The sequence below is a fragment of the Prorops nasuta genome, unplaced genomic scaffold (genome assembly GCF_024137725.1).
Source record: "Prorops nasuta isolate Cenicafe-Biocafe unplaced genomic scaffold, Cenicafe_Pnas_1.2 PNAS00002, whole genome shotgun sequence".
In the NCBI taxonomy this organism is placed as follows: Eukaryota; Metazoa; Arthropoda; class Insecta; order Hymenoptera; family Bethylidae; genus Prorops; species Prorops nasuta.
Window position 1 is genome coordinate 2,826,216 of NW_027116799.1, and position 26,581 is coordinate 2,852,796.

The 26,581-nt window shown below is 35.2% G+C and overlaps 3 protein-coding genes across 9 annotated transcripts; 2 read left to right on the plus strand and 1 right to left on the minus strand.

The window, feature by feature from the left end:
* The first annotated feature begins 1,652 nt into the window (after nt 1-1,652).
* Nucleotides 1,653-5,416, plus strand: Cht5 (Chitinase 5). 2 transcript variants are annotated; one of them, XM_066733564.1, is made up of 10 exons: nt 1,653-1,811; nt 2,087-2,171; nt 2,335-2,670; nt 2,822-3,044; nt 3,254-3,377; nt 3,459-3,656; nt 3,825-3,906; nt 4,382-4,596; nt 4,722-4,949; nt 5,119-5,416. In XM_066733564.1, exons 2-10 carry the CDS (start codon nt 2,096-2,098, stop codon nt 5,239-5,241), a joined length of 1,605 nt encoding a protein of 534 aa, XP_066589661.1. In that variant the 5' UTR covers nt 1,653-1,811; nt 2,087-2,095; the 3' UTR covers nt 5,242-5,416. The 2 variants fall into 2 exon arrangements, with proteins under 2 accessions (XP_066589661.1, XP_066589668.1); XM_066733571.1 differs by lacking the exon at nt 1,653-1,811 and adding an exon at nt 1,846-1,905.
* Nucleotides 5,417-5,880: 464 nt separating this feature from the next.
* On the plus strand, nt 5,881-8,109 carry LOC136777358 (WD repeat-containing protein 89). The gene is made up of 7 exons (XM_066733585.1): nt 5,881-6,426; nt 6,497-6,723; nt 6,788-7,122; nt 7,242-7,370; nt 7,447-7,541; nt 7,613-7,715; nt 7,857-8,109. Exons 1-7 carry the CDS (start codon nt 6,257-6,259, stop codon nt 8,010-8,012), a joined length of 1,215 nt encoding a protein of 404 aa, XP_066589682.1. The 5' UTR covers nt 5,881-6,256; the 3' UTR covers nt 8,013-8,109.
* Nucleotides 8,110-8,180: 71 nt separating this feature from the next.
* Nucleotides 8,181-26,137, minus strand: cyst (rho guanine nucleotide exchange factor 18 cysts). Of its 6 annotated transcripts, none has more exons than XM_066733541.1 (17): nt 25,886-26,137; nt 25,488-25,588; nt 20,972-21,233; nt 20,546-20,878; nt 20,045-20,424; nt 19,574-19,723; nt 19,313-19,494; nt 18,493-18,630; nt 18,059-18,134; nt 17,818-17,944; nt 17,522-17,714; nt 16,425-16,499; nt 15,085-15,138; nt 13,437-14,961; nt 13,164-13,343; nt 12,365-13,080; nt 8,181-12,223 (listed from the first exon to the last, which is right to left on the minus strand). In XM_066733541.1, the coding sequence occupies exons 4-17, from the start codon at nt 20,745-20,747 to the stop codon at nt 11,956-11,958; spliced, it is 4,266 nt and encodes a 1,421-aa protein (XP_066589638.1). In that variant the 5' UTR covers nt 20,748-20,878; nt 20,972-21,233; nt 25,488-25,588; nt 25,886-26,137; the 3' UTR covers nt 8,181-11,955. The 6 variants fall into 6 exon arrangements, with proteins under 6 accessions (XP_066589638.1, XP_066589627.1, XP_066589601.1 ...); XM_066733530.1 differs by having other exon boundaries at nt 25,683-26,137; XM_066733504.1 differs by lacking the exon at nt 20,972-21,233.
* Between the last annotated feature and the right edge of the window lie 444 nt (nt 26,138-26,581).

Sequence of the window (26,581 nt, forward strand, 5' to 3'; positions counted from 1 at the left end):
AAAATTAAATTTAAATAAACACTCGGCCAACAAAAAATATTGACTATAATAACATTTATTTTCATCAGCCTTGAAAATTATATTCACCACGAGAAAAGAAGTGGTCTGCGAAAATTTCAAGTGGAGAACAAAAGTGAAATTGAGATAAAAAAGTAGAAGAAGAATTCATATTGACAAACGGATAAAGCTAAGGATTTTTTGCTCGACTTTGCCGTTTGTATTCCTCGAGTGCAACGAGAGGAATAGAAGTCAAAGCCTCGGATGCATCGTGCATTCTAATTAGTGAAACAAGAAGGCCAGAAACTCTAACAGAAAAGATCCACTTCCAGATCTTTGTCCACGCGAACCAACGACAGTCCTCCTTATCCACGTATTTTTATTTCACACCATTCACGTTAAATTCCAAGGACAAAATACCCACTCGAGATGGAGAAACACTCCTTTTGCTTTTCTTTCTCCCATCAACTCACAAACATACCTACACTAATTCCATCAATTTGTTGATTCGCGTCTGTACCACTTTGTAGCTTTTTCTACTTAAAAATAGCAATAATCGTCCAATAATTTATCTAACTACTTCGAATCATTAAATAATTTTATATTTGTCTAAATAAATATTACTCTAAATAAATTATTTTATTTAAACTATTAAAATCACAAATACTGTATTAGTAGCAATATATACATATACATATAAATGTACCAAATGAGATTAGCACAGAACAATAGGAATGAAAAATGAGTGAAGGTTCAATAGAGTTAATAATTGGTACTAATACTCAAAGTAAATTAAAATTTTTCCTTGTACGATTTAAAAGAGAAGAGAGCTCATGCGGCTTCTATGAAAGTAATCAGACTCTGTGACGCGAGAAAAGTGCAAGTAAGACGAGAGTGAAAAGTCGTAAAATTGAAATTATAGCCGCTCGAAATCCGTAAAAATCTCAGTTAGCCAAACAATAAAACATTACGAGCATATCTCAGATTCACAGGAAACTGGAGCAGATTGAAAGGATTGGATATCTGACGTAATTGCATTTTTCCAAAGCATTGTATAACCATTAAATAAGTTTCTTTCTACGATGGCCCCGAAAAACAACACATTTTTCTAAATTACAACCATGAACAAGTTACAGATAAATCGTTGAACATCAATTATCACAATTCTGATCTAATCTTGGATAACATTTATATAATCGATCTTTATAATCATTATAAATAATATATAAAAATTCTATAATTCACACTTCTCATCCAGTTCACTAAATTATCAAAACGGTTAAGCTACAATGTTTATACAAGAATAAAATAAATAAAACAAATATTTTATTTTCAATGATAGTTATTATTGCAAAATAATAAAAAAATATTTGGTGCATAAAATCGTGCAAGATTTCTCAAATGAGCCCGTAATCTCGTAATGTTTCCTCAAGTTTTTAAACAGTTGTAAGTGACGTTTAGGGCCAAGAAAGCCGAGGTGTATCGACCTCCAGCAAAGTTCAAGATCACAATCGCAGAAACGGGTCCACCGATACCGGTGCGAGTCACGTACCATTACGGTACATCGGATTTCAGAGATATCCGAAAGATAAGAAACCGGTACTTCACGGTATAAATCAGTACCCTCGTGCGATCTTCGAACCTCGGTAAACTTATCCCCAGTGAAACGCAATTTCCGCGAAGCGTGAATCGCCGCGAAAGGGGAAAAATATCTCTGCCCCGTCGTTTCCCTTCAAAAGAGCTCCGAACGTCGTCCAATACAGACGTTGCTATAATAGATTCACCATACAAAGCACAAATTTTACATCATTGCGGTACATAATAATTTTTTTTCATCTATTTTCCTAATTAACAAATACTATTCTTCTTTCTCAAATTAATTTTTACTTACTTTGTTAATAATTAACAGTGAGTAATAATTAGATAATAATAAAATTATTGTTACTGTGGTCTAGAAAATTTGACATAAAATAATATAATTAACGATACAAAATAATTTTAGTTAATTAAATTTTTATATTATAGTTCTATTTTGGTTAAATTGTTTGATTTTGGCTGTTACTAATAAGTGAATTTTAAATGTTTCTAGATCTTCAGAATGTCGTTCTCCACGGGAAAAGCTTTGTTTTCCCTTTCATTGTTCTTGGTACTAGCAGCTTACGCATCTGCCGGTGGTAAGTTTTGCGCCATAATTGTGATAAGATAAAACTTAAGATCGTCGTTATATTATGATAGCTTATTAAAATGTATAAATAATAATTAATAATTTCTGTTGAAATTAAATTTGACAGGAAATTTTGATCAAATGTAAGAAATAATTTATTTAATTTGTTGCAGGTGAAAAACCAGGAAGAATAGTTTGTTATTACAGCAATTGGGCCATTTACAGGCCAGGCGTAGGCCAATATGGTATCGAAGATATTCCAGCTGATTTATGCACCCACGTTATTTACTCATTTATCGGAGTAAGCAACGTTACGTGGGAAATTCTCGTCCTGGACGATGAGTTTGACGTAGCCAAGAATGGCTTCAAGAACTTTACCAGCCTCAAGCAGAAGTATCCTGGACTCCAGACAGAAGTTGCTGTCGGTGGATGGGGTGAGGGTGGCAGAAAATACAGTGCCCTTGTTTCTGTTCCACAACGCCGCAGAAGTTTCATAAAAAGCGTCGTTGGTAAGCAAATTTAGTTATTAACAATTAAACAAAACAGTTTTTATAAAATAAATAATTATTAAGGTATACAAATTTACTAAAACGAAAAATGGTCATTATTATTGATTTTTAGTCAGTATAACGTTAACTTTGAATTCTTATTTATTTACAGAATTTATGCACAAATACAACTTCGATGGATTCGATCTCGACTGGGAATACCCTGCAGCAACTGACAGGGGTGGCTCGTTCTCCGACAAGAACAATTTCTTTTATTTCGTTGAGGAATTACGTCGTGCCTTTGACAGAGAAGGCAAAGGATGGGAAATTACAATGGCTGTACCTCTGGCTAAATTCCGTCTTCAAGAAGGATATCACGTTCCTGAACTTTGCACGTAAGCAGTCAAACATATATAATAAATATGACATACCACACAATAATAATGTAAAGTTCTTTTACTTCAAATTATACTCAACTATTATTAAAATTCGACTCACGAACAATCAATTTCTAAATGCCTATATTGTCACTATAAACTAATCAACCTAACATTTTTATTCTTATTGAAATTTCTATATTAAAAATTTCACGAATTTTGTTCAGCAATGTTGATGCAATCCACGTAATGGCGTATGATCTTCGTGGGAACTGGGCTGGTTTCGCTGATGTACACAGTCCACTCTACAGAAGACCACACGATCAATATGCCTATGAGAAATTGAATGTGGTGAGTGATTAATTAACCTTTTTTTTTAATATGAAAGTAAACTAAAAAAGAACTTTGCCAAGAATAAGTTTTATTTTACAGAACGATGGTCTTCAATTGTGGGAAGATATGGGATGTCCAGCTAACAAGCTAGTAGTTGGAGTCCCATTGTATGGTCGTACATTCACTCTCAGTGCTGGTAACAAAGACTACAAAATGGGCACGTATATCAATAAAGAGGCTGGTGGTGGTGCACCAGGTCCATACACAAGGGCCAAAGGATTCTTGGCATACTACGAGGTACTTATTATTTTCTTGTACAAAAAAAATATTTCCACATATTATTTGTCCTTTATTATATAATTTTTAAGAACTATCATTGAGTATTTTAGATATAACTTAATATTTTATATGCATTTTACTTTCATCGGTTATAAAATTGTAATAAGCTCCTTCATCCCTGTATAGATCTGCTCAGAGATGGACAAGCCTGAAAGTGGTTGGACGAAGAAATATGACGACGTAGGCATGGTGCCATACGCATACAAAGGTGAGTTGTGATGATTTATCAGAATGATATAGAAGAAAACGCTCGAGTATAACAAACATTCGATTCGGTTAAGATGCACCGTGCGTCAGTAATATTTAATAACGGTGCTGGTCAGTGAGGATTTAGCCTCATTACCATACAATGGTTTACTTGTAGTATTCCTGTTGCGATGCCTTACGTGCGTGGACGCATTTATGTAGGTGGCTGCTCACCCGAATGCCAATCTCATTCTTGACAATTTCTTTGAAAGGAAACTCGTATTAAACAATAATTTTTATAATAGATTTTTTAAATAAAAATTATTAAAATTTCTACATTTACTTATTTTCGATAGAATAAAATTCGTGTCCTGTTAAATAGTAATTATGAATGATTTAACGAATATATTAGGATATAATAGCATTTTTGTTTCGATTATAATTAATAATTGTTTAACTGATTTAAGATTTGACTTAATGGTGAATTTTTTCTTCAGATACTCAGTGGGTAGGATACGAAGATCAGGACAGTATCAAAATTAAAATGGACTGGCTTAAGAAAAAGGGATATCTTGGTGCTATGGTCTGGGCTACAGACATGGATGATTTCAGAGGACTTTGCGGGCCAGTGAAAAATCCCCTTTTGAATGTAATTAAGAAAACGTTGAATGGATACCAAGTACCTCACAAGGAATACCATACAACTCCCACGGTTAGTAATAATTAATCATTTTTAAAAACGTTGAAGTCTAAGAGAAAAATATTATATTATTCTATTAAGAATCAAATTTACTTACGACTTTTAATAAAAAATATAAACGACTTATTGTTGTCTAGCCTGAATGGGCAAGGCCACCAAGCACCACACAAAGCTCAAACAATGTACCAACAAGGGATACTGAGGAAACAACTCGTCCTACAAGGCCATACCCACCCACTGTTACCAGACCTACTGTAAGACCACCAACTTCCAGACCAACTCTACGACCACCAACCGATGGAAATGAAAACGAAGTTCAATGTGATGGCCAAGATTTTATGCCATCAGCTACTGACTGTGCTGTGGTAAGCTTTCTACTTATATTTTGATAATTAGTATATCGACGAATTAAAATAATTTCTAATATCTTTCAATGCCCAGTCTTAACAAAAAGAATTAATTTCAAAGTAATAACCAATTAATAATATCTAGTAATATGATAATATAAAAATATATTCTTCTGTCTTTTTACAGTATTACAGATGCGTTTATGGAAAGCCCTTGAAATACAAATGTAGGGACGGTTTGGTATATAACACCAAAACATCTGTCTGTGATTGGCCCCAGAACGCTGATCGTGAGGAGTGCAGAGCTTAGTATAGAATTATTGCAGCAGAATATGCATATTGATTAAAAAAGAATGGAGGGTGTCTGACCTAAAGACTTATTCTTGTCATTGTGATGTATAATTGTCGCTTTAATACTCATTTCTTACATATGTAATAGTACCTGTACAATATACAATTAAGTAATAAATTCTTGACAATTTTTATCGCAATGAGTTTAATATAAAATTCCAGGCTTTTCCTTTTTATTTATAAGGCAATTGATTAATTTTAATTTAATTTTTAAAGTCGCGTTCGAAGCTTATTTATTTCATTGGTCTATAGATATCAAGATTTAATCTGCGTTTGTGTCATTGGACTAATGATACACCCTTATACAATAATTATACAGTAGAATGTGAGATGAGAGACCAATCCAGTTTGCACTTAGCAACTTTGCCAGATCGCCACTCACACTCCACAGCTGGAAGCTATCACATGGATATGTTCTTTGAATGTAGTATTCTTTCTCAACCCCCTCAACTTTCAGACTTTCAGTTTATTCGAATCGCTCACACAGATATATATCATTTTGGTGGTGTGTTACCACTGCTACCCCCACCAACCCCCACGCTTGGTAGCAGCCACCGATCACACAGATATGCTACGTATAGTAGTGTATCAAGTCACTCGCAGCGCAGCTGCTCGGACGGCGGACCTCGGCACATTCAAGTATATTGGTTGAAATATCTCTCCGTCCTAGCATCTTTGGACAATTTTCATATTTAATAAACAAATACTACTTAAGTTAATAAAGGGTGATTGTTTCATTTGCTTAAGGAAAGCTTATTAATGTTTCATGATCCAATTTAATTTCGAGTGAAACTCGTATAAATTGTGTTTACGATCTTTACAGTATATTACACAAACAATTATAACCTTTAATTATATTTTGTAAGGCAATATTATAATATTGATCGCTAGAAAGAGCAAAAATTGATATTGCATTTGGATCTTTCACTGCTTCAATTTTACTAGAACAATCTATGGTGTCGTAAAATTGCAATATGGCCAAGATAGTTGAGTCTTTAAAGAAATTGAGTGTGGAAAATTCTGTGTGCAATGGGAATATACACAACGACAGAATGTTAAAAAAAAAGAATAACTTTATACTGGCAAGAGAAGAGATTTTGTCTGACAATGACAATTATGCCTTGGTAGTTTGTGGAACCCAAAAGTAAATTGATAATTTGTTCTTAGAGAAGTTATATGCATAGAAAATATTTAATTATATTCTATTTCTTTAGTGATCCTGAATTTAGAGTTGCTGCAGCGCTTTCTGATAACTCTTGTGTTGTTTATTCGATTGGGGAATCTATAAGCCATACTACAACATTAATTCATAATGAGAGTTCAATAATAGGTATGAAATTTAGCTCTTCGTCAAAAAATATCCTTTATATGGGAACAAGTGATGGAATAATCACTGTGTGTGATTTGAGGGCAAAAGGGAGAGTTATTGCAGAATTCAAAGGTATTTTTATTTATACATATCTGTAATCTTAAATTAATTTGTAGTTACTGTTAAATTTCTATAGATAATTCTGACGATGGGAAACTCAAACCATTAACCAGCTTTGATATCAGTTGTGATGATAAATTACTAGCAGGTGGTACTGAACATATTGGAGGAGATGCATTCATTTTGTTTTGGGATATAAGGCACAGTAATTCTAAAGCAAATTCTAAAAATAATGTTCTTGGTGGTTACTGGGAATCTCATATGGATGACATTACTAGTTTGTCCTTTCACTCAACTAAGAAGGATACACTGGCATCTGGAAGTACAGATGGTCTAATTAATATCTTTGACTTAACGCAGACTTCAGAAGATGCTGCCTTGTCATATTCCCTAAATACTGAATCATCAGTGGTGAGTCTAATTAATTATAAAAGTTAGTATCTATCAAAGAAAATTAAAGGTAGATGTGATTTAAACGATAAACTGTCTATGTTATAAATGATTTAATTTGATGTTTTTTATATGTGTAGGACAGGATAGGATGGTTGAATGATGATAGTCTTTGGTGTACCACACATACTCATTGCCTACAGCTATGGAATTGTGATGGAGCTACTCCATATGGAAATTTCAATCGCAGCAGTGTAGGAGCATGTCAGGTTGTTTGACATCTACTCTTAGTTATTTCCTTAATATCTTTAACTTTACTCTACAAGATATATATACTTATTGCAGAATGAAGATCCAGATAGCTGTTATTTAGTGAGGGTACATTCTTCTAATGTATTCAGTCACCCATTTTTGATAGGGGGATCAAGCACTGCTAAAGGGTAATTATTCCTTACATAATATTGAATATTATTTAATATCAGCAACACTAATTATATTTTATAATTTCTAGAGAACATTTAAGATGTTTAAACATTGTTAATGACAGTTTAGACTGTTGTAATATTATGTTGGATAACAAACAGACTGTAAGAGATAGTTGGTTGCACGAAAAGGTAGTTATCCTTGTAATTCTTTTCCAGATGTTTATAAAATATATAAATTTAACACTAGAAAGTTGGTCTAATCTGTTGTAAAGTAATTTTTTAAATTACAGTTTATGAGTAATGAATTATATGAAGTTACTTTTTTTATAGAGCGCATGCCTGATAACCATAGGAGAAGGAAGTCTTTTGAATATTTGGAAACCTACAGACTCGCCAATAATTCAACAAAGTGCAGGACACAAGTTGACAGCAAAAATGAACTCTGGGAAAGGAAGAGACAAGCATCATAGAACGAAACCTTACTAAACAATAAGGACAATCCACTAGATTATAGATTGTATATGAAAGGATAACTTTTTATAAACGATATATGAGTAAACAAGAATAAACTATTACAATATAAGTTGCTTTTTACGTACCCTCACGTTCGTCTTTATTACAATAACAGTTGTATGTACATATATAATAAATAAGTATTAATTCTTCATGTTGGTTAATTATTTAACGTCGATTTATATAACGATTAAAAAATGCATTGTCTGTGTTAATGTTGAGGAATGTAATGTACGTACCACGCCTGCATATGATTAGAATGTGGAAGAGAATGAATGACTTCGAATATTCTCTACATTTTTTTGTCAGTTTAAAGTTAAGTATTTCATCGAACTCTCATACACCTTATACACTTTATACTAATTTTGCAAATTGTGACAAGTACAGTTGAAAGAAAAGATTGATTGAACTGGAAAGCTGACGATCGAAGAAGAGTATGATAACGGTACGATTATAGAGAGAATGAGAGACAATCGAATGACGTTAAAATGGACATTTGCATTCAACGTAAAGTCATTCCCGCTATTCTTTTCGTTTAAAATTGATTCTCAATGTAACTTAACAATTAAGGCTTTAATAAAACGTTACGCACGCGTTGTTATTACATGTAACAATATTACATTAAATGTTTCAAAGACGATTGCAGTAGCGAGTATCACAATGATAACAGTAGATATAATTTTAGAGTGAAATAGTAGGTACAGAGTAAACGTACAAAAATACTTCCCACAAGAATTAGGGAATTAGTTCACTAAAGCGTGGGAAAACTGCATTAATAGTAATTTTAAACATTTCTCCCCTTTTTATCAATTTGTACGATCCACGTGACACTGGAAGATCCCAGTATCAAGAGATATACATAGGCCGCCACACTACTTATTAGCTGTTAATAATTTATATTGCCACGTTTTTTTCTATTTAATGATTCGTCACTTTATATCACCAATAACCTTTGACTAATTAATTACAAGATTCACTTTAAATTTCATAGAGCTTTAACCATTTTAAATGAACCATTTAATAATTAATTCTACCCAAATTATTTGAAAAATATAATAATTCTCAAATTTAGCAAATATCGATTTGAATGAAATGCCTAAAAATCTGGTATGAACTGTTTGGAAGCCAATGCAGTTAGCTCTATCAACTAAAACCTCCTTATAAATCCATTAAAGTTATACACATACATTGTTTTAGAAATCTATATACAAACACATACTATACAATAAAAAACTAGTTGCTTCGTTGTGTTGATTATAATTGTTAAATGATCCATTTTAAATTCATAGGGTTGAGCACTGATTCAAAAACTGCAGATATTACTAATTACTTTGACCATCAAATAGTTCATACATTGATACAAACTAAATGTATCAACAATATTAACAGCGATGTAAAGTTTTACGAGTACACAGAATAAACAATACTTTGAACTAAAAAAACAGCTTATCCATGGAGGATAGTAGATAAACATACAATATCATTTTTGAACTTATACATATTCAGCTCTATATAATAATAGATTTATCAGAATTCGTGACTTATGACTTTCTCACATTTAATGTTACAGAAATACTTTTAGGGTCTATTGTCACCACGATTGATTGAGACGAGTTGATAGTATTATTAATGATTCCTCATAAGATTAATAATTCATTACTTAATTATTATTAACCATCGTGCTTCTACGACGCCTTACCAACGATCATATTGCACGTCTCTAAGTCTTATATTTGCTCCATTTTGGAAAGTATTGCCAATCAAACGTGTAATGTCCTTGAAAATACTGTTAATTTTCTTTTAATACGTTACACGGAGCGCCCAGAAAATACTTGACACGCAATATAATCGTAATTGAAACTTTCACACGATCCCTAATACTGACTTTATTAACATTAGAATTTTTACTTTTACTTCAATATGGTCAACAAATATAAAAACAATATTAAAGCTTGTGCCTCCACTGATAAACTATATTTTTCACAAAATATTGTAGTCAATTGTTTGCATCTAAATTAATAATTAAAAAATTGTCTAGAGTTTTGTAGAGCTATTCTTGATACGCGTATGAAATCTTAATTGTTGCAATTAACCAACAATTGCATCTTGCAAAGGTCAGCCTGAGAGCACAGTAATGTGTAGCGCATCTACAGTATTTAAATTAAGTCAGTATTTCAAGGATCGGCCTTAAGTAATACCTTCTTTGATTTTTTTTCTCAAAGATTTTCCCTCATGCTAGAAACAAGAATGTTTTTCGTTGATAAATAATACAACTTTGACAGTCAAAACTTACTATAGGTCAATCTTACGCAATACAATAAATAAAATAGTTCGTAGCTAACGGATTTTAAAAGATGTATAAAATAACAATGGCAGTGAGTAATATTGAAGCAAGAGGTTTAAAACAGAGTCCAATCCATTTTCCGTATACATATTGGTACTTGTAGGAAGAACGAAACAATTTATACAGTTTAGAATTTTGTCTTTTCTTGAGGGGAAAGGAAAAATTAACTGCAAATTTAAAATTAACAGTTTCGATCAATGACTTGGCACACTTAGGTGATTAGTGTCAATTCATAATAAAATAAGTCTAGTCGTCGTTTTAGCACGTACTAAAATATACTAAATTATGTTATTATAAGAGTAGCTACCACAAAAACCCGCTTTTTCACGGATCCATATGAGCTTCCACCACACTTGCAAAAACACATCATACACGCATATACAGATCAACATATCACATACGAACATCAGTTAGAAGTCATTCTCTCGGTCATTACACTCATCACGCACACATAAAGAAAGACGGATTACATTCTTTATGCGCATTAACATACACACATACATGTATACATACATACACATGCTTATGAAAAAGTACATATACACGTTCATGTATATGTAATCATAATGTACATATATATGCATTTATATCTCGCTTACACTTTAGCAAGTAGTAACGCGTTTGCTTAAAAGTTTCATCTAAAATCATGTGTTTTTTTAACTGTCAGTCGACTTATTAACATAACGAGTAAGGGTTCAACAAGATCGGCTAATCTATTTCGCGGTGAGCCGGCCATTTAATACTATTTTTTCCTTATTTTCTCGCAATACTCGAGAGGGACCAATGACTCGGGCTACCCGAGTCTCAAATTTTCTCGGATCTATCTTACGTAAAACATGATGTAAGTGTTGAGTTATTGCCCCCGATACCAGTTAATATAGGTTCTTCTCTTTTCGATTTAAATAAAATGCTTCCATAAACGCTCGGAGGGAGGAATGAATCTCAAAGAACTAAAGCAACGTCCTCCAGCAAATATTAGAAGTTTTATTTCACGGAAGCATTCGTCTGCCTTTTCTGATTAGAGTGCTAAGAGTGTCGAGCCTCCAAACAGGTTCCATTAGTTGTCTTCTTAGGGATAATGCATGCATTAAAAAAATCTTATTAGAGCCGTCGTGTGCCTCTCCGTCATTAATTCTGTGCGCTCATTACTTGCAATTCAATGTCACGCAAACATTCAATTCATAACACGACAATCTATTATCATCCAAATTGCATCGGAGGCACAACGTGCAAGAATTCTTTACTCTTCAAAAGAAGAAGAAAGAAAGAAGATAAGGTTATATATACGTGCATACGGAGTGGGAAGCAAGAGAAAAATGGAGAGAGAAAGAGAAAAAGCCAAGTATTTTACGCACAGAAGAAAGTGGAATACGATGCTTTTTAACAGAAGAGTAAAGAGAATAGAGGGAAAAGAGTGTTCAGTTTTCAGCGAGTAAAGGTTGAAAGTCAAAAAGACTTAACGCGACTTCTAGGTTGCGCGTTCCTCGACTGGCTTCGTGACGGTGTCGGTGTGGTCATTTCTGTTCCTGGGTGAGAGCGCCGTGAATTCTTTCGACCAAAGCGAAAGAATCGTCAGAAAAATATAACCTCCTCCTCGAGTGGCTGAGTCGGATCCGGGCGTTGATTTTGTTGTTGTGTTTGTGACTGGTAAGGCTCCGGCGGTGAACGAGTTACTCTTAGAGAACGACTTGAAGAGGAATGTATTTGACTGCTGCTCCCGCTGTTGCTATGATTACTTCCAAGTTCCGGGGACGAGAACGCGGATCCACTCACCATAGCCGGACTACTTCCAGTTCTAAGATGGCGATCCGGACTATGGTTGCTCGCGGTACTTCCACTTCTGTCAAGTGTCCGACAAGAAACATTATTACAACAACTCGTGTTATCCCATAACCATGCGGTAAGCATAGAGTGGTGCATAAGCAAATCATGCGAGAAAGCGTGATAAAGAACAGTGAGAGAATGAACCACTTATCTCTACCTAGAATTGCTGTTACTTCCGCTTGCGAGTTTCAAAGGCAGCTGCTGCTTAACCGGAAGATTGCTTTGAACTTTCTGCTGGTTGGTAGCGCTAATCAAATTCAACGGAATTCTTTTGATCTCAGATTGCGACTTTCTCGTTTGTAGACTATCGGTAGTGCCAGTGCCCATATGTGGTAAATGGAAGCCGGCTGGTCCGCTAGAGGAAGCCGTAACCAGTGTTACACCTTGACGTTCCAGAGCCTCCAATCGTCGGTATAGCTGATCTCTTTGCTGGTTCACATCCCGTTGCTCGGCGGCTAATTTCTCGCGTTGTCTGTTCAGCTCAGTTCGTTCCTCTTCTAATTGAGCTTCTTTTTGCTGCGTAGCAGCACGAAAAGCTGCCTTCTCGCGACTCAGCTGATCTTGCAAATTACGCAGCTCTTCCAATTGACGATTCGGATTCGGTCGATTGTTCGATGATTTGCTTATGCTACCCTCTTTGCATGCGGCTAATTGTGCCTGTAGACTATCGATTGTCGTCATTTGATTGCTGATTATGCACAGCAACGTGTACACGTGATGGGACAATCGAATCGCTGCCCATTGCTGGTCCTTTGTTGCTTCCGTGTCTTGATTTTCTTTATCCTCTCCTCCGGCTTCCTTAAGAAGTTCGCCAACTTTTGGCAAAGAAGCTACTGGCTGCAATGCATTTGAATCTCTCATCGGATATCTCTCCTGAAAAACGCAGAGGCTTGTATCCATGTTTTTTTATTTAACTTACAATTTTATTTACAGATTGGTTATTTTCCTATATTTACCTTGTTGTGATCAAATCCTGCAAAGGTCTCTGCCCTTCTAGGGACGCAAAGCGCAGGTGGAATGTAAGCTTCGCTGTGTCTTTCACCAGCAGAACTTAAACTTCTGGAAAGTGTAGCACCTCCCGCTGTAAACGACAATGAGCTTGCAAGTCTGGTTGCTTCTTGGACAGCTAGAACCACCTGGAGACAAAAACACATTAATTTATGAGTATTTGCTATATACGAAACTTGTAACAATGTTTGAACTATAAATTATTATTAAAGAAAAATCACCTCTTGCCACAATTGTGCTGCATCAGCTCCTTCACTATGAACTAACCGAGTATAATCAGGTACTTCTTTATCATTCTTATCTATTCTTTCGCTGTCGCTTTCGTTGCCACTCCAAATAGTTGCTGCGTTTAATAATCTCATCTGAAGATTCATCTTCTCCTCCAATAACAGAGCTTGCTCGGCGTCCTTCTTCCTCAGTTCACCAACAAGCCCGAGTATGTGGGACTCTTTAGCTTTTGCAATGCGTTGTCTCTCCTCCAGGGACATCATTGAAATTGAGCAAGAACGCGCGTCTCTTAATTCGTTGCTGTGATTCTCACTTAAGCCATCAGTATCATTTTCTGCTTCCTGAGGACAAGCCTCGACGGCCGATCTTATCGATTGTATCCACAGTTGTTTGTCTTTGGGCTTCTGGACTTTAAGTTCAAACATTTCTGGCTCTGCTGGATTGCTGCTGATCAAGTAAATACCCCTTGACTCCTGACCAGCTTTCTCTCGAACTAATAATTTTTGCAGAGATACTATACCAGCTTTATTATCAGGTACAAAGAATGCATACTTCTGATCCCTTTCAGCTAAGAAGAACAAGATGTCCGATAGTACAACAACAACAATAGGGGTCATCTTACCCCTACCCTGCATTAAATATGCTGCTCCTTCAAACTTCAACACCCGATTGAACGCAAGGATATCGGATTTCTTGAATTTTTGCCCGCGATAGGTTGCAAAGGACTTAGCATCGATTCTGTTATAGATCTCTAGCTTACGATCTTCTCGTTCTTTATCAGCAACACAGGCGTTAACGTCACCTAGAATCTCGCGTACTAGTGCCATTGCTCTGCGAAGATTCTCTTCCTCCTCTTGGGTAAACACAGTTTTTATCAAAGGCTCCACTAGCAACGGATACTTGGTTAATCGTTGGGTAACGAATAGAATACATTCTGGAATTCCTTTCTTTTTTAATAATGGGTTTGTTTGACACTGGCGAACAAAACGCGCAAATCTCTGATCGTGTCTCAAGTAATACTTGTAAGCCTCCACTGCGTCTCGATGACGACTACAGAATTCACCATAAGCGCTTTTCATACGATAAGCGTTTTCTCCAGAAAATTGATCGACAAGAATGTCAGCTATTGTGGTAACTACAGGATTAGCGCTCTGCCTCTTTCTTAATTTTTGCAGGAATCTCAAATGAGTGTCCAGAAGATCACGGAGCCTAGGGAACATTCGTTCCAGGTCCTGTTGACTCAGGCGAAAATGGCGTCTAAGGCCTTCGGCAAAGATTCTTTCCATGGCAAGAAGCACGAGACAATGATGCTTCTCCGTAAGAACAAATTCATAAATGTGCTCCTGTCTCTTCACCTCACGATCGCAGTGGTCGACCAGCCTTAACGCCACGTTCCGACCAATTGCAGCACTCCAAGAGTCGGGCTCCTCCTTTCCTAGACCTAATTCTGGATCCAAACCTTCCAAATCCCCTACGGTGAATTGAACTTCTTCTCCAAAATCAAATTCTTCCCATCCGCTGAAATGTCATTCATTTAATAAACAAAAAAATTTTTTATAGTTATTTGTACTTATTGTAAAGAAATGTACTAAAAGTTTCATATTTATTACTAAACTTATTTATATCATAGGAAAGACTCACCTATTAAGATCACGGTGTCCAGCATCGCTGTCTTTTTCCTCGTTGATCGTTTGGCTGAAAAGAAACGGAAACTTTTACATTCCAAACCAAATACGTTTCATAGATAATGCATTATTGACAAACATATACAACACAGGGATTAGTTTTCAAAAAGGGCTTTGATGCATCTACTTTAATATAATTCTCATTAAAGGTGGATAATACGTATATTGTAGTGGTTTTATCAAATTTTACAATATTTTTACCTTTTTACAATATATAATTATAAGTTACCTATGATTGTTGCAGCCAGCGTAACTCCTTAAAATACGTAAATACTCCTTTATAATTAAAATAAATCGAACATCATATAAAAGTATTTCTAAACAAAATCCTGAATTATGCATGATCTGCTGATGATCTACGGAGCTTGATATATGATTTTATGATTTTCAACAAGATGAACATCAATAGAAAAGTGCTAGAAGGATATACTGGAAAATTAAAAGTGATCAGAGTTTGATATTCAGGTCGGGTATGGTCCTCAGTAAATATATCTTGCATTGCAGGCTTCTGCTTGTTCCTATGACCAGTCTAAATGTATAGTATAAACGTTCTTCTACATGGAAGAAAACCTTGTCACATAAAATTAAAGGCAACCCCGACCCGACTCAAAGCTCCTCCAAGATACTCCAATAGAAAGATATTTGCCAAGACATCGTTAATAAATACTGCTGGAAAGATAGTCAAAGATAAAAGGGTAAAGATTGAAAGAGAGTTGAGACACAATCTCATTGAAAACAATAGACAGAGAAAAGGGAAAAAGAGATATATCGATGAAGATAGAAGATGAGTAAAAACGAATGATACTATAATAACAATATATAATACAAGCGAGATTCCCCTCAATGAAAGAGTACAACACTTCTTCAAAAGTTAGTCAAAAAATGTAAGTCAAGGAAATAATTAATCGAAGAATTGAAGATATAATCACTGGATAAGTGCACATAAAACGCCCACACAGCACAATCGCCAAAAACACATCCAAAGAAGGACCTACATTGTAAAATGCTAACACACGAAAGGTTATCCTATGGATGTTAAATGGATATTGTGTGCAGATAGGACAAGAAGCAAGCAGTTTAGAAGCAAGAAAACAGACAGAATGGGAGAAAGGTTACGTCTTTCGATACGTAGTGTTAATCCTAATGGCCAGTTCCACGTTGTGTGCGAGAAAGAGAATCGAGGAACAATAAATGCGCGGCTCGTCCTACTATATACGTAGGGATGAGTCTTTGTACACGTACAGAAACGAGCGCTTTCCACAAGATTAGAGGAACACATCAGATATCAGGACTTACTTGACTCCAAGCTTGGTGGCAACTCGCCGCCAAGGGCTGTAGCTTGTCACGGCTTTCTTGCTGTTAATTTCCTTGCTTTAATCGTCGAATGATCGAGCGGTTTGTCGCAGAAGGAATGCACGGGAGAAGGAAAAAGCACATACTGCATTAGGGCAACTTCAAATCACCTATGGATTCCTTTCATTTTTTTCACCCCAAAATTGTATGCCCAATCGCTTAGCACGCGAGCTTCGTTAATTCTTATATTCATACTTTGACATTAACAAATATCGTCCACAATACTAAACTAATAATTTCGCATACAAGATTTATATTATTGTACGTGCTTATGACTTGGCTGATCGATGCTAATTGCCCGTTATTCAAACAGTCAAACTCTTCCGTGAATGAAAATTGTAACTAATTCGTGTAATTGGAAATACTTGCAATAGCTAATTAACTTTTTCAAACTGTTGGTTATAAATATCTCTGTGCTTGGTGCTTTATGAAATCAAGGGTATCTACATGTGATCTATTTGTGTCGTGAATTAATTTCTCGTCCGAGATTTAAGATTAACTGTGCCAGTACATATCGATATTGCTAAATTGCAAAAGTAATAATAAATAATAAGCTTTTGCGCCAGCCAAAGCTTCGAAATAGGAAAGCAAACACAGATTTTTTCTCAACCAGTAGGTTATTGTTTTGTAAGGAAAAGATTTCTCAGACAGCAGCAAGAAGCGAATTTTACACGGAATCGGCTACTTAATCTGACATACTCACGTATGAATTTGAAACAACACGTTGGATCACGAATTGTAAAAAGAAATACTTGACAATTCGCGTAACTCCTTTGTAATAAATTTGCAATAGTACTGAATTAATATCGATATAGCTTTGGTTCCAGTCTGCACTTTAGTAAACCAATTAGTTTGAGGTGCCAATTAAATGCTCTAAGCAACTTTGACACTGATCAGATTTTCATAAAGCCTAATCCATTAATTGGAAAAAGCGGCACATTATCGATAGGATTGCAATTTTAATTGCATGCGAATCGTCAATTAAAAAAAATTGATCCAATGTAAGAAATGTATAAGATTATCAGTAGAAATATCACTACCTTCCGCTTCCTGAGTTAGCAGACGGTGGTAAGGATGCAGTTGAGCCACGCTTGTTACTACTGCTATTGGAAATGGTCGAAGCATTTGACGCAGATTTCATTGCAGCTTTGCCAGAGTGATGTTTTGATTTCATACATTCCAACACTAATTGGTCCTTACAACCTTGATTTTGATGCACGGTTGCACCACAATCTATTAAACGAGAAAAGTCAATTATTATTATGTAATTATTCATGAAATCTACTAGATCTCGCGTATTGTTAGCTGCGTTTCATTATTAATTACGTTCGCTTACTGTCGCAGTGCAGAAGTGTCTTGTTCGTTGATTGCTTCATACAAACATCACATATAAGGTTTCCCTGAGTTCCTGTTACAGTCATCACCCATAGATGCTGCTGACTAGTTTTTTTACCACTCTTATCCTAAAATATTGTATAATTGTCAGTACATTTAAACCATAAAAATGATTTCACTTAATTATAAACTAATTTATTTATTAATAGAATTATTATTAAATGTCGTGTCATCGTTCTTACCTTTTTCTTTCTAAAGAAAATAGAGCCACGTTTTCTTCTGGTCTTTTCCGAATGTTGGTCATCATATGGGGTACCACTGCAAATTAAATCTTTTATTATTAAGTACATACATTATATTATTCAATAAACTTTACATAGAGAATATGAAAAACATTAAAGTTAAAGCTTTAGTAATTTTTTTTATTAATGGTTGAACAATGAAAATGTTTTGAGGCTACTGATGGCAAACTATAAATGCATACTATCTTAACAAAGGTATACACGTAGTAAACATACAGGAGCTTCATTGATAACTGAATTGTTATAAAAATGTGAGCATGTATGTTAGAAAGGATTAAACTCGGACGAATTGTACAAACCATTTCCATCAGTGATGATACCAGTGATGTTAGTGTCACAGAAAAATGGAGACGATTGAATTCTCAAATACTCACTCAGTCAAGAGTTCATCGAGAGATATCTGGGCATTTGGGGTCCCTTCTCTGTCTTCGTGGAATTCATGGTTGTGCGGTGTATGGAGATCCTCAGTCTCAGTCTCGCTTCCGCTACCCTTTTCGTTTCTTTCATGACGGCTGTACCATGCAGGATGGTAGCAAATTATCAAGTACAAACACAAACTATGTGACTATTGTATAAAGAATTTGGATCACCACTTTTGAAACGGTATGTTTAAGGGAAACACGGTTTGTAGAGTGCAAAAATTCAAAACTAAAAGCTTCAGCTTAAGAAATATATCATCTTTAAAATGAAATGGTAACTAACCAAATACTCAAATTTGTAAGTTTATTCTCTTTCTTTTCTTGCGCACAGCCATGCTGAGATAGTATGTATTGAACTGCATTGCATAAATTGAATTCAATAGAAAAATATAAAAAGCGTTTATGAGTGCTTAAAATGTTGAAAATCTTCGTAATACAAAAATATGCATGCATTCAATTGGTCGCACTCGATTCAAATAGATTTCAATTTATTAAGGAAAAAGCTTTGAAATAAGAAGTATGTACAATCAAAATGTAAAAGAATTTCTTTGTAATCTACTGGATTGCAAGCTGGATCGTAATAAATTGGAAATTTCGAAAAGCGATAAATGATATACTTTTTAAAGACTATAAGAAAATCCACTTAGATTCATCGAGCAATCGTGAAAATAACGATGGATGGTAAAGTTGTTTACAAGACGATAAATCGAAAATGGAAAGGTTTTCATGGACCTAGCTTTGCAATCAATAATAGGTGTTCGAAATTTACACTTACGCTGTGAGCGAAGGTGCCGTTCTGCCACCAGTTTCTGCGATGTGAACTGGCGGTGTGACAATTGACGGTGTGGATATCGACTTCTGGAGTGGCAAACGTGAACCAGTGAAACCTGGCATCAAACTATTGCTCTCTCCTAATCTTTGACCACCCCTTTTTGTTACTATTTTCTGATATTCACTCTGTTGAGAAAAATTCGGCCTCTTGTCAAGTCAATTAATACATTAAGGGGTATCGTTATGTGGAAACAACCAGAATTACCTGAACAAGATCAGCCTCATTGAGGGAATGTGTGCTTGCTTGAGATCTGCATGCTCTATTGCCAGCCCCTACAGCTCCAGTACAAGATTTTCCATCCAATTCTAACTCCATTTCGCTGTCTAGGCTACTTAAGCTAATACTACGTTGCCGCTAAAATTACAAGACATTTATTTATTCATTTTGGCCGTCACATTCGGCGATTAACTGAGAACTTGCAATGGTAAACAAATGGTGCATTTCGAGTTACGTATAAAGCGCACAGAGTGTAAAGTTTATGTAACGTTTCTTAGAAAATTTAATCATTTTATGCGCAACTCGGAACCAGGCCAAAGTGATAATGGTTTTTATACTAAAGCCTGAAATTTGCTGAGAATGTGAAATTATAAATTTGTATTATTACCATCTTTAGCTACATTCAGAGACCTCGCCTGTTTATAATATTACAATGGTAAAATCAAGCTAAATATTCACCGTGTTTTGAGCTTGCAGATGATTTTGCGTGGAGCATCTACGTCGATCGTAGCGACTGTCTTCCAGATCAGTCCAACTACGTCTTCTGTCAATACTCGTTGATATTTGTGCACGATGCCGGTTAACAGAGGGAAAGTGAGTAGGTGAACTGTTTGTAGAACAATTAATATGGAGGTCTGGGTCTGAACCAGCATCATGATTGTTGGAGTGTGGTCTGATTTCAATTGTTATCAACGGACATAAAGATGGACACGATGATGTTAGCCTCAGTGGAAGATCATTATGAGACGCGCGGTTATTGTATCCCAAAGTGCTCAATGTCAAATCTCGCATACGTTGAATGGAATCATGAATTTCATGCAGATGTTGCAAGTTATCGTCTACAAAAAGATTAGTCAATAGTTATACATATAATAGGCATTGATTGAATTGATTCTATGTGGTACGGCAAGAAGCAATGTAGAATTTGAAAAATAATGCTTATCATCGAGTATTGTTTACCTAAAACTGGGTATTTAGTAGGAAGACCACCAGGAGAGTGAGGCGTAACACTGATGATGGGCACTAAGGGATTAGGCTGAGCTTGAATATTAGTGCCAAGAGTGAGCAGCGGATGCTGCTGTTGATGCTCTCCTGCTCCCTCTGACATTGTAATTGTTGTTTTGTCTGTATTGTCTTTGGTATAACCAGTATCCGTTACCATAGCCCCATGCAAATTCAATACTCTGAGGTCTCCATTGAGCAGAGGCACACGATCACAGTCTGAATGTGAAGAACCTAAGTAGTCTGTTATTACATCCTCGTCACTGTCCTCCCCACTATTTGGACACTCATCTGTAATGAAAAAAAGCTAATTAATCATCATCATTCACAAAAAGTACAATTTTAGATTATTTAGTAATTGGTTATTTATAAATTTGTCTTCACCGTTTACTCATTCCTTTTTATGCTAGAGATAGAGACAAAAAAATAAAAGCTAAAAAAGCGTTATTAACTCTTAAGAGATAAAGAAACACGTGTCGAAGCACACGTATTGTACAAATAGGCGAAACCATCCATAACAAGAAGCATTCCATCACGATGAAAGAAAAGCCGATACTCGAACGTCCTCTTTCCTATTGACTTCGAAGGAGCAAATAATGAAAACTCTCGTCACAACTGTAGTTTCTCGATCTCATGTCACAACGCTCTACAAAAGGACATTCAATAGAAATCAGGTCAAATTGTTCTACAATATATATATATATATATATATATATATATATATATATATATATATGTATATACATCTATGTTTTAGATGACAAACAATATAAATGGGAATATATTTTGTTCCGATTTTATGTATATATATATATATATATATATATCAATTTCGATATCGTAACATGCCAAACAAATCGACAGATAAACATCGAATTATCAAGTAGCCCGAGGCATAATGACCAAATGGTTTAAAAATATCGTTCCGGTGAAACTTTTACATATGTTACTTATCATCGGTTCCATCATAACCCTTCGCAATTTTATTTTGCCCAATGGCAAATTAAACTTTTCTTTTGTCAAAAAAACTATTCCATCAAAGTTAATTTCGCAAGTCTCATTATATCAAAACACAGCATGCAAAATTGAATAAACAAAAAAACTATAAATGTCATCAAAATAACAGCAGAACAATTTTAATTTGAGACAAGGTCAGAAAGAAGCAGAACATATATACAGCATATAGAGCATATAGAGCATATATAAACAATAAAATCGCAAAAATAGAAACCAATAATATAAAACTAAGTTGAAAAATGAAGTTATATAAATTACTTAAAAATAAAACGAATTAGCAAAGAAGATTAAATTAGAGGAATTTCTAGGCAGAGTTGAGAATATTTTAAAAATGAAATTTTTAAAACAGCGCTATCGGTGGTCCAGCATGACAACATTAGCATTAGCGTAATCAAGAATAATTGTCAAGGTGTTTTGCACAATAAAAGGAGGACAAGCGTCCAGAAGTTGAAGGCAGCTGGTGTGTTGTAGCATTGTATCACTTGCGTTATCTCGAAAAATATATATATATATATATATACAAGAGAGTAGAGTAAAGGGTAGGGGAAAGGTTAGGGAGGGAATGAGAAGGGAAAGTAAAGAGAGTAAAGGGAATAAGTAAAGAGAGAACGAGAGAGACTGAGACACACACAGAAAAAGAGAATACGTATAATTTTCTCGATGTCTCTTGCACAGACTAACAGTGAAAAGCTTGGAAAAGCCTGGGTGACGTACTTCCTATCCTAAGGGGGGTCGCTCTACGTAGTTCACACCTACACACTGACGGAGGTAGTAGCCGTTTATTGTCATTTCTAGGACGAGAATGCGCGAAGTTCGGGCAACCGTTTCGGTTTCAGACTGTTGCGTTCGTAGTTTCCGAGCGCGAATTGATCCACCGGGCTGCTGGTTCGCGCACGTCACCCCACCCGGTATATTCCAGTCTCGTACACCCCATCCACCCCCCTCCCCTCTTGTATACCATACTACTGCTCTCCACCGAACTCCTCTCAAACTCCATAGAAACCTTTTTCACCTGCACATTGTCAAAGTGAAATTAAATATAAAGCAATCGAGGCTGACAACGACTGGCCAATACCAATTATATGTTCTCTTTATTGGATAAAAACATCAGACATAGAAATTTTATCCCTCTCGCTCTTTTACCTCCCTGTTACAATATCTGCCCTCTACCCTCCCCCCTCCCATTTTTCTCCCTTCCATTGATCTCTTCTCAAACTCCACAGCTAACTTTTTCACCTCCCCATTGTCAAAGCAAATTAAATATAATAAAACCGAGATGCACGATTGACCAATACCGCCTCTATTCCCCTTAACAGATAACAACCATGGAGGTAGAAAATCCTCTCCCTCGAACTCTCTCAATTTTTATTTGTGACGTCCACTACCACGACTAGATTCGTTAGGTTTTACGAGTGATATCAACGAAATCTATATATTTCACTTTACGTTTGATAGCCAAGGGTGCATCGAGCTACGTGCGTGACGAGGAAATTGAATTAACTGGATATTGCACAAACACTTGCCAATTGCCACGTGTGCATCATAATTGCTATTTTGACCCGAACCTCTCACTCACAAATTTGCCCCGCGACTCGCCCAATGTTTGTTTCCATTTGCTGCATCTAATTAGCAGAAACTCCAATCAACCACTCTTTTAGCAAAAACTGTTCATTACAGCCTCAATTTAAGTTATTTTTAAGTCGATTGAATATTCTTCGTTGTTCCAGAATTTTTCTACAATTTTCCACATTCTATTCTAAAAGCTCACTTAATTTCTCCTTTGATGAAGATTCGTGTTAATTATATTATCTATAGTGAGATTCTGGTCGCCCAGAGGTGGTTCAAAGTTTTTAGGTTAATTACGGATTTTCTAAACTGCGAAGCATGGGTATCGTGTGAACATGGATCACTTTGATCTATTATACTCGTTTTGATAGGCTTTGGCTAAAACTGATTCCAGTCGATGCTTAAATTTAGTTACTGTGAGTTTCGAACAATTGTATTTTAGTTGGAAAATCTCGTTACGTTCGTTTCAGATTTTTTTGTTGTTTTTATCGCGTTCAAGGAAATTGGATTAACATTTGTAACGATCTAGTAAGAATTTGCCAATGCTTTGGACTATTTTTACACATCTCTTTTTCCAGATTATTTAAAGCAACGGTCTTCTTTTTCTTACAAAATAAAAAAACCACTATTTTGGAGCAAGGAGAGTCAAGTTTATTGGTTTCTCTGTTTTGATCCCCTTTTGCGCAGAATAAACATCGAATATTCTTGTCCAAAAAACATATGATTGAAATTGTAGATATTTTTTGTCCACTTTCTGCCAATCTTCGGCTTGTATTCGCCATTTTCCCGCTAAATATAAAGTTCTTCGTCGAATTGGCAATAGATAGGTTTCTGTTTCATCGGAAAAGCCGGCCGATGTTTATAAACCACTGAAAAATGGTTTTTCTTACTCATTTCGATATACAAAGCGCTCTGGCAAAAATAGAATACATGAAAGATAGTTTTGAATTATAAAATTTTAAAAAGAATGCAACTGGAATTTTATTTTTTTCCTTATAAAGGATTTTTAGCAACAATCGTTCCTTTTATAATCTAAGAATCGAATGTGTATTATAATAAAATTCCTTTCGTTTTGCAGCTACAAAAATAATTGTTATAGTAAACTTAATTGAAAAACTTTACTCAAAATTCTCTTATACGATTATAATAATAATTCATTTTTACATGATTTACAAGGAACAATTCGAGAAATGCAATAAAATAATAAATTTGTTTAAAGTATATTTTTTTAAATAATGTATATCTTACCCTATTAATTATTAATTAAGATGAAAATAAAGTATTTATTCAAAGTTAAAAGAAAAAAGAACTACGAGGTAAAGTCATTTTAAGTAAACATATAGGTAAGTATACAGGGTGAAATAGCAGGGAAACATAAAGGTAACTGTAAACATGTCACTGTATTGAAAAATATCTGTCGTCTTTTGAAATATGCTGATAACGCGATTACCGCCGCACTTAAAACACGCTTAGAGATTAAGCTTGAAAACAGAAACACTTTGCAATAATTTCAGAAGATTTAAATTAAGACAAAGCAACAATAATTTTACTGGTGAATTAAAAATATTCACCGCAAAATTTAATCGCAATTTTATCAGACATCCTCTCCTTTGCCACAGAATGAAGGAAATAAGCACTAAATCTTATACTTTATCCCGTTTTAAATTCAAAATAATCGTGATACAACTTATAAACTTATCATTTAATTGACAAATTGGGGCTCTTACATAGTTTTATTACTACAATTCTGTGAATCTGAGACTACGTTTTATTGGCTACAAAATTCTCATACCAGAGCTTGGAAAAGTGTGAAATTGATACGGAAGATTATAAGGCGATATTATTTCGCGTTATCCGCTTTTCTGTGAAAACAATAGAAAACTGCGACGCCAATATCAGCTTTACTATAATTATTATAACGCAATTATTAGTCCTGAGATATATATAATGAATTCATTTATTATTAACAAATATCAATACAAGCGAGTATTTTATTATAAGAATTATGTGGAAAAACAGAATAAAAAGTTGATGTGATTAGTGAAAGTTAATTAGTACTGATAATGATTGAGCAAAATTGAAAAAAAAATAAAATTTAATTTGTAGGGATAGTGATATTAATTCTTAAAATTAACGTTTCTGGAATGAGATTTTGGTTTTCTAAGAGGAAACGGTGGTTGGGGACCGGAAGGCTCTCGTAGGAATGAAGGAGAAATTTCTGAAGCAATAGTCGTTGAAAGCGACGTAAAATTGTGTATGCAAGGCGGATAATAATTCGAGGAAAAACGGCGTCTTTCCAGAAGCAAACAATACTTACCAGAAAAGAACGGAGCAAGTACTTCCTGCCGCTTGTCCATCCTTCCTTGTTGGAATTAGTTTATTTAACAAACGTAGTTTGTTCCCTCTCCAAGCCGTAAACTGCAACGTTCCAAATAATAATTTTTACCAAACTTACTGTACACGTATAATCTACATGTAAGTTAACATGTAATAGAACAAGAAAAATACTAGCTTCAAAAAGGGAGATTAAATCATTTCTGGCGATAAAAAAAGGTGATAGTAATGAGAAAAGCGTATCCTCTTGCATGCCTATTGTTACTTGGGAGACAGACAACGTATAGACTTTGTTGCCAAAGCCGTATTGACAGGTGAGAGAAGCAAGTTGGCCTTTCATCAGAAGCCCTTAATCTTTTGACAGGGAAAACACCTACTTACACTGCGAGTACTGCTAACAATCTATTTACGTTATGGATATCACGGCTCACACCCCTTTTCTACAAGGGATAGCGATATTGTACTAAAAATCCGTGTATCGCACAGTCAAGGCACGTCAACCATTTTGTACTAGCCGAAATTGTAACCTTGTATATGTATATACTGTGCGCTATATTGTCCCGCTTGCTGGAGTGCTGGCTGGGCAGCTTCGGAGGCTTCGGACCTCTTCGGCATTGCACCACCATACCCTCCACCTTCATTCACTCCCTCCACTTTCCGAAGAATGATAAACTCAGATAAACTTTATGCACACACATAAACTGGAGAAAGCGAGAGCACTTTAATCACGTTCGGAAATTCGATTAACCATACAACTATAAATCTTCGCACGTGTTAAATGTAGGAACGAACGTTATTTAAAAAACAATGTATGTATATGTAGTTAAAAACCGCGTAAGTTAAAAAGGCGGGAACCAGCGGAATCGGACTATTTCATCATGATTCCGTCTTTCACTTCTTCTTCAGTCCTAAAATTGACCAATGAGAAAAGAGAATTAAGTTTCACGATGGAAGGAATAACGCAATGAGCAATAATTTTCTGTTGATACAACTTTCCTATTGGCTACTCTTAGAGAATGTATAGAGATTACGATTACATAGGTCAGGACTCAAAAGAAGACTTCAAGTATGTACATA

Excerpts from the sequence above, each read along its gene's own strand:
- Cht5 (XM_066733564.1), top strand. The coding sequence starts at position 2,096 with ATGTCGTTCTCCACGGGAAAAGCTTTGTTTTCCCTTTCATTGTTCTTG. Across the intron at positions 2,671-2,821 it reads TTTCATAAAAAGCGTCGTTG|AATTTATGCACAAATACAAC; the intron begins GTAAGCAAATTT and ends ATTTATTTACAG. Across the intron at positions 3,657-3,824 it reads GATTCTTGGCATACTACGAG|ATCTGCTCAGAGATGGACAA; the intron begins GTACTTATTATT and ends ATCCCTGTATAG.
- LOC136777358 (XM_066733585.1), top strand. The coding sequence starts at position 6,257 with ATGGCCAAGATAGTTGAGTCTTTAAAGAAATTGAGTGTGGAAAATTCT. Across the intron at positions 6,427-6,496 it reads GTAGTTTGTGGAACCCAAAA|TGATCCTGAATTTAGAGTTG; the intron begins GTAAATTGATAA and ends CTATTTCTTTAG. Across the intron at positions 7,123-7,241 it reads TAAATACTGAATCATCAGTG|GACAGGATAGGATGGTTGAA; the intron begins GTGAGTCTAATT and ends TTATATGTGTAG.
- cyst (XM_066733504.1), bottom strand. The coding sequence starts at position 25,527 with ATGGACAAGCGGCAGGAAGTACTTGCTCCGTTCTTTTCTG. Across the intron at positions 18,631-19,312 it reads ACGGCACCTTCGCTCACAGC|CCGTCATGAAAGAAACGAAA; the intron begins GTAAGTGTAAAT and ends TGCATGGTACAG. Across the intron at positions 13,344-13,436 it reads CAGCACAATTGTGGCAAGAG|GTGGTTCTAGCTGTCCAAGA; the intron begins GTGATTTTTCTT and ends TTTTGTCTCCAG.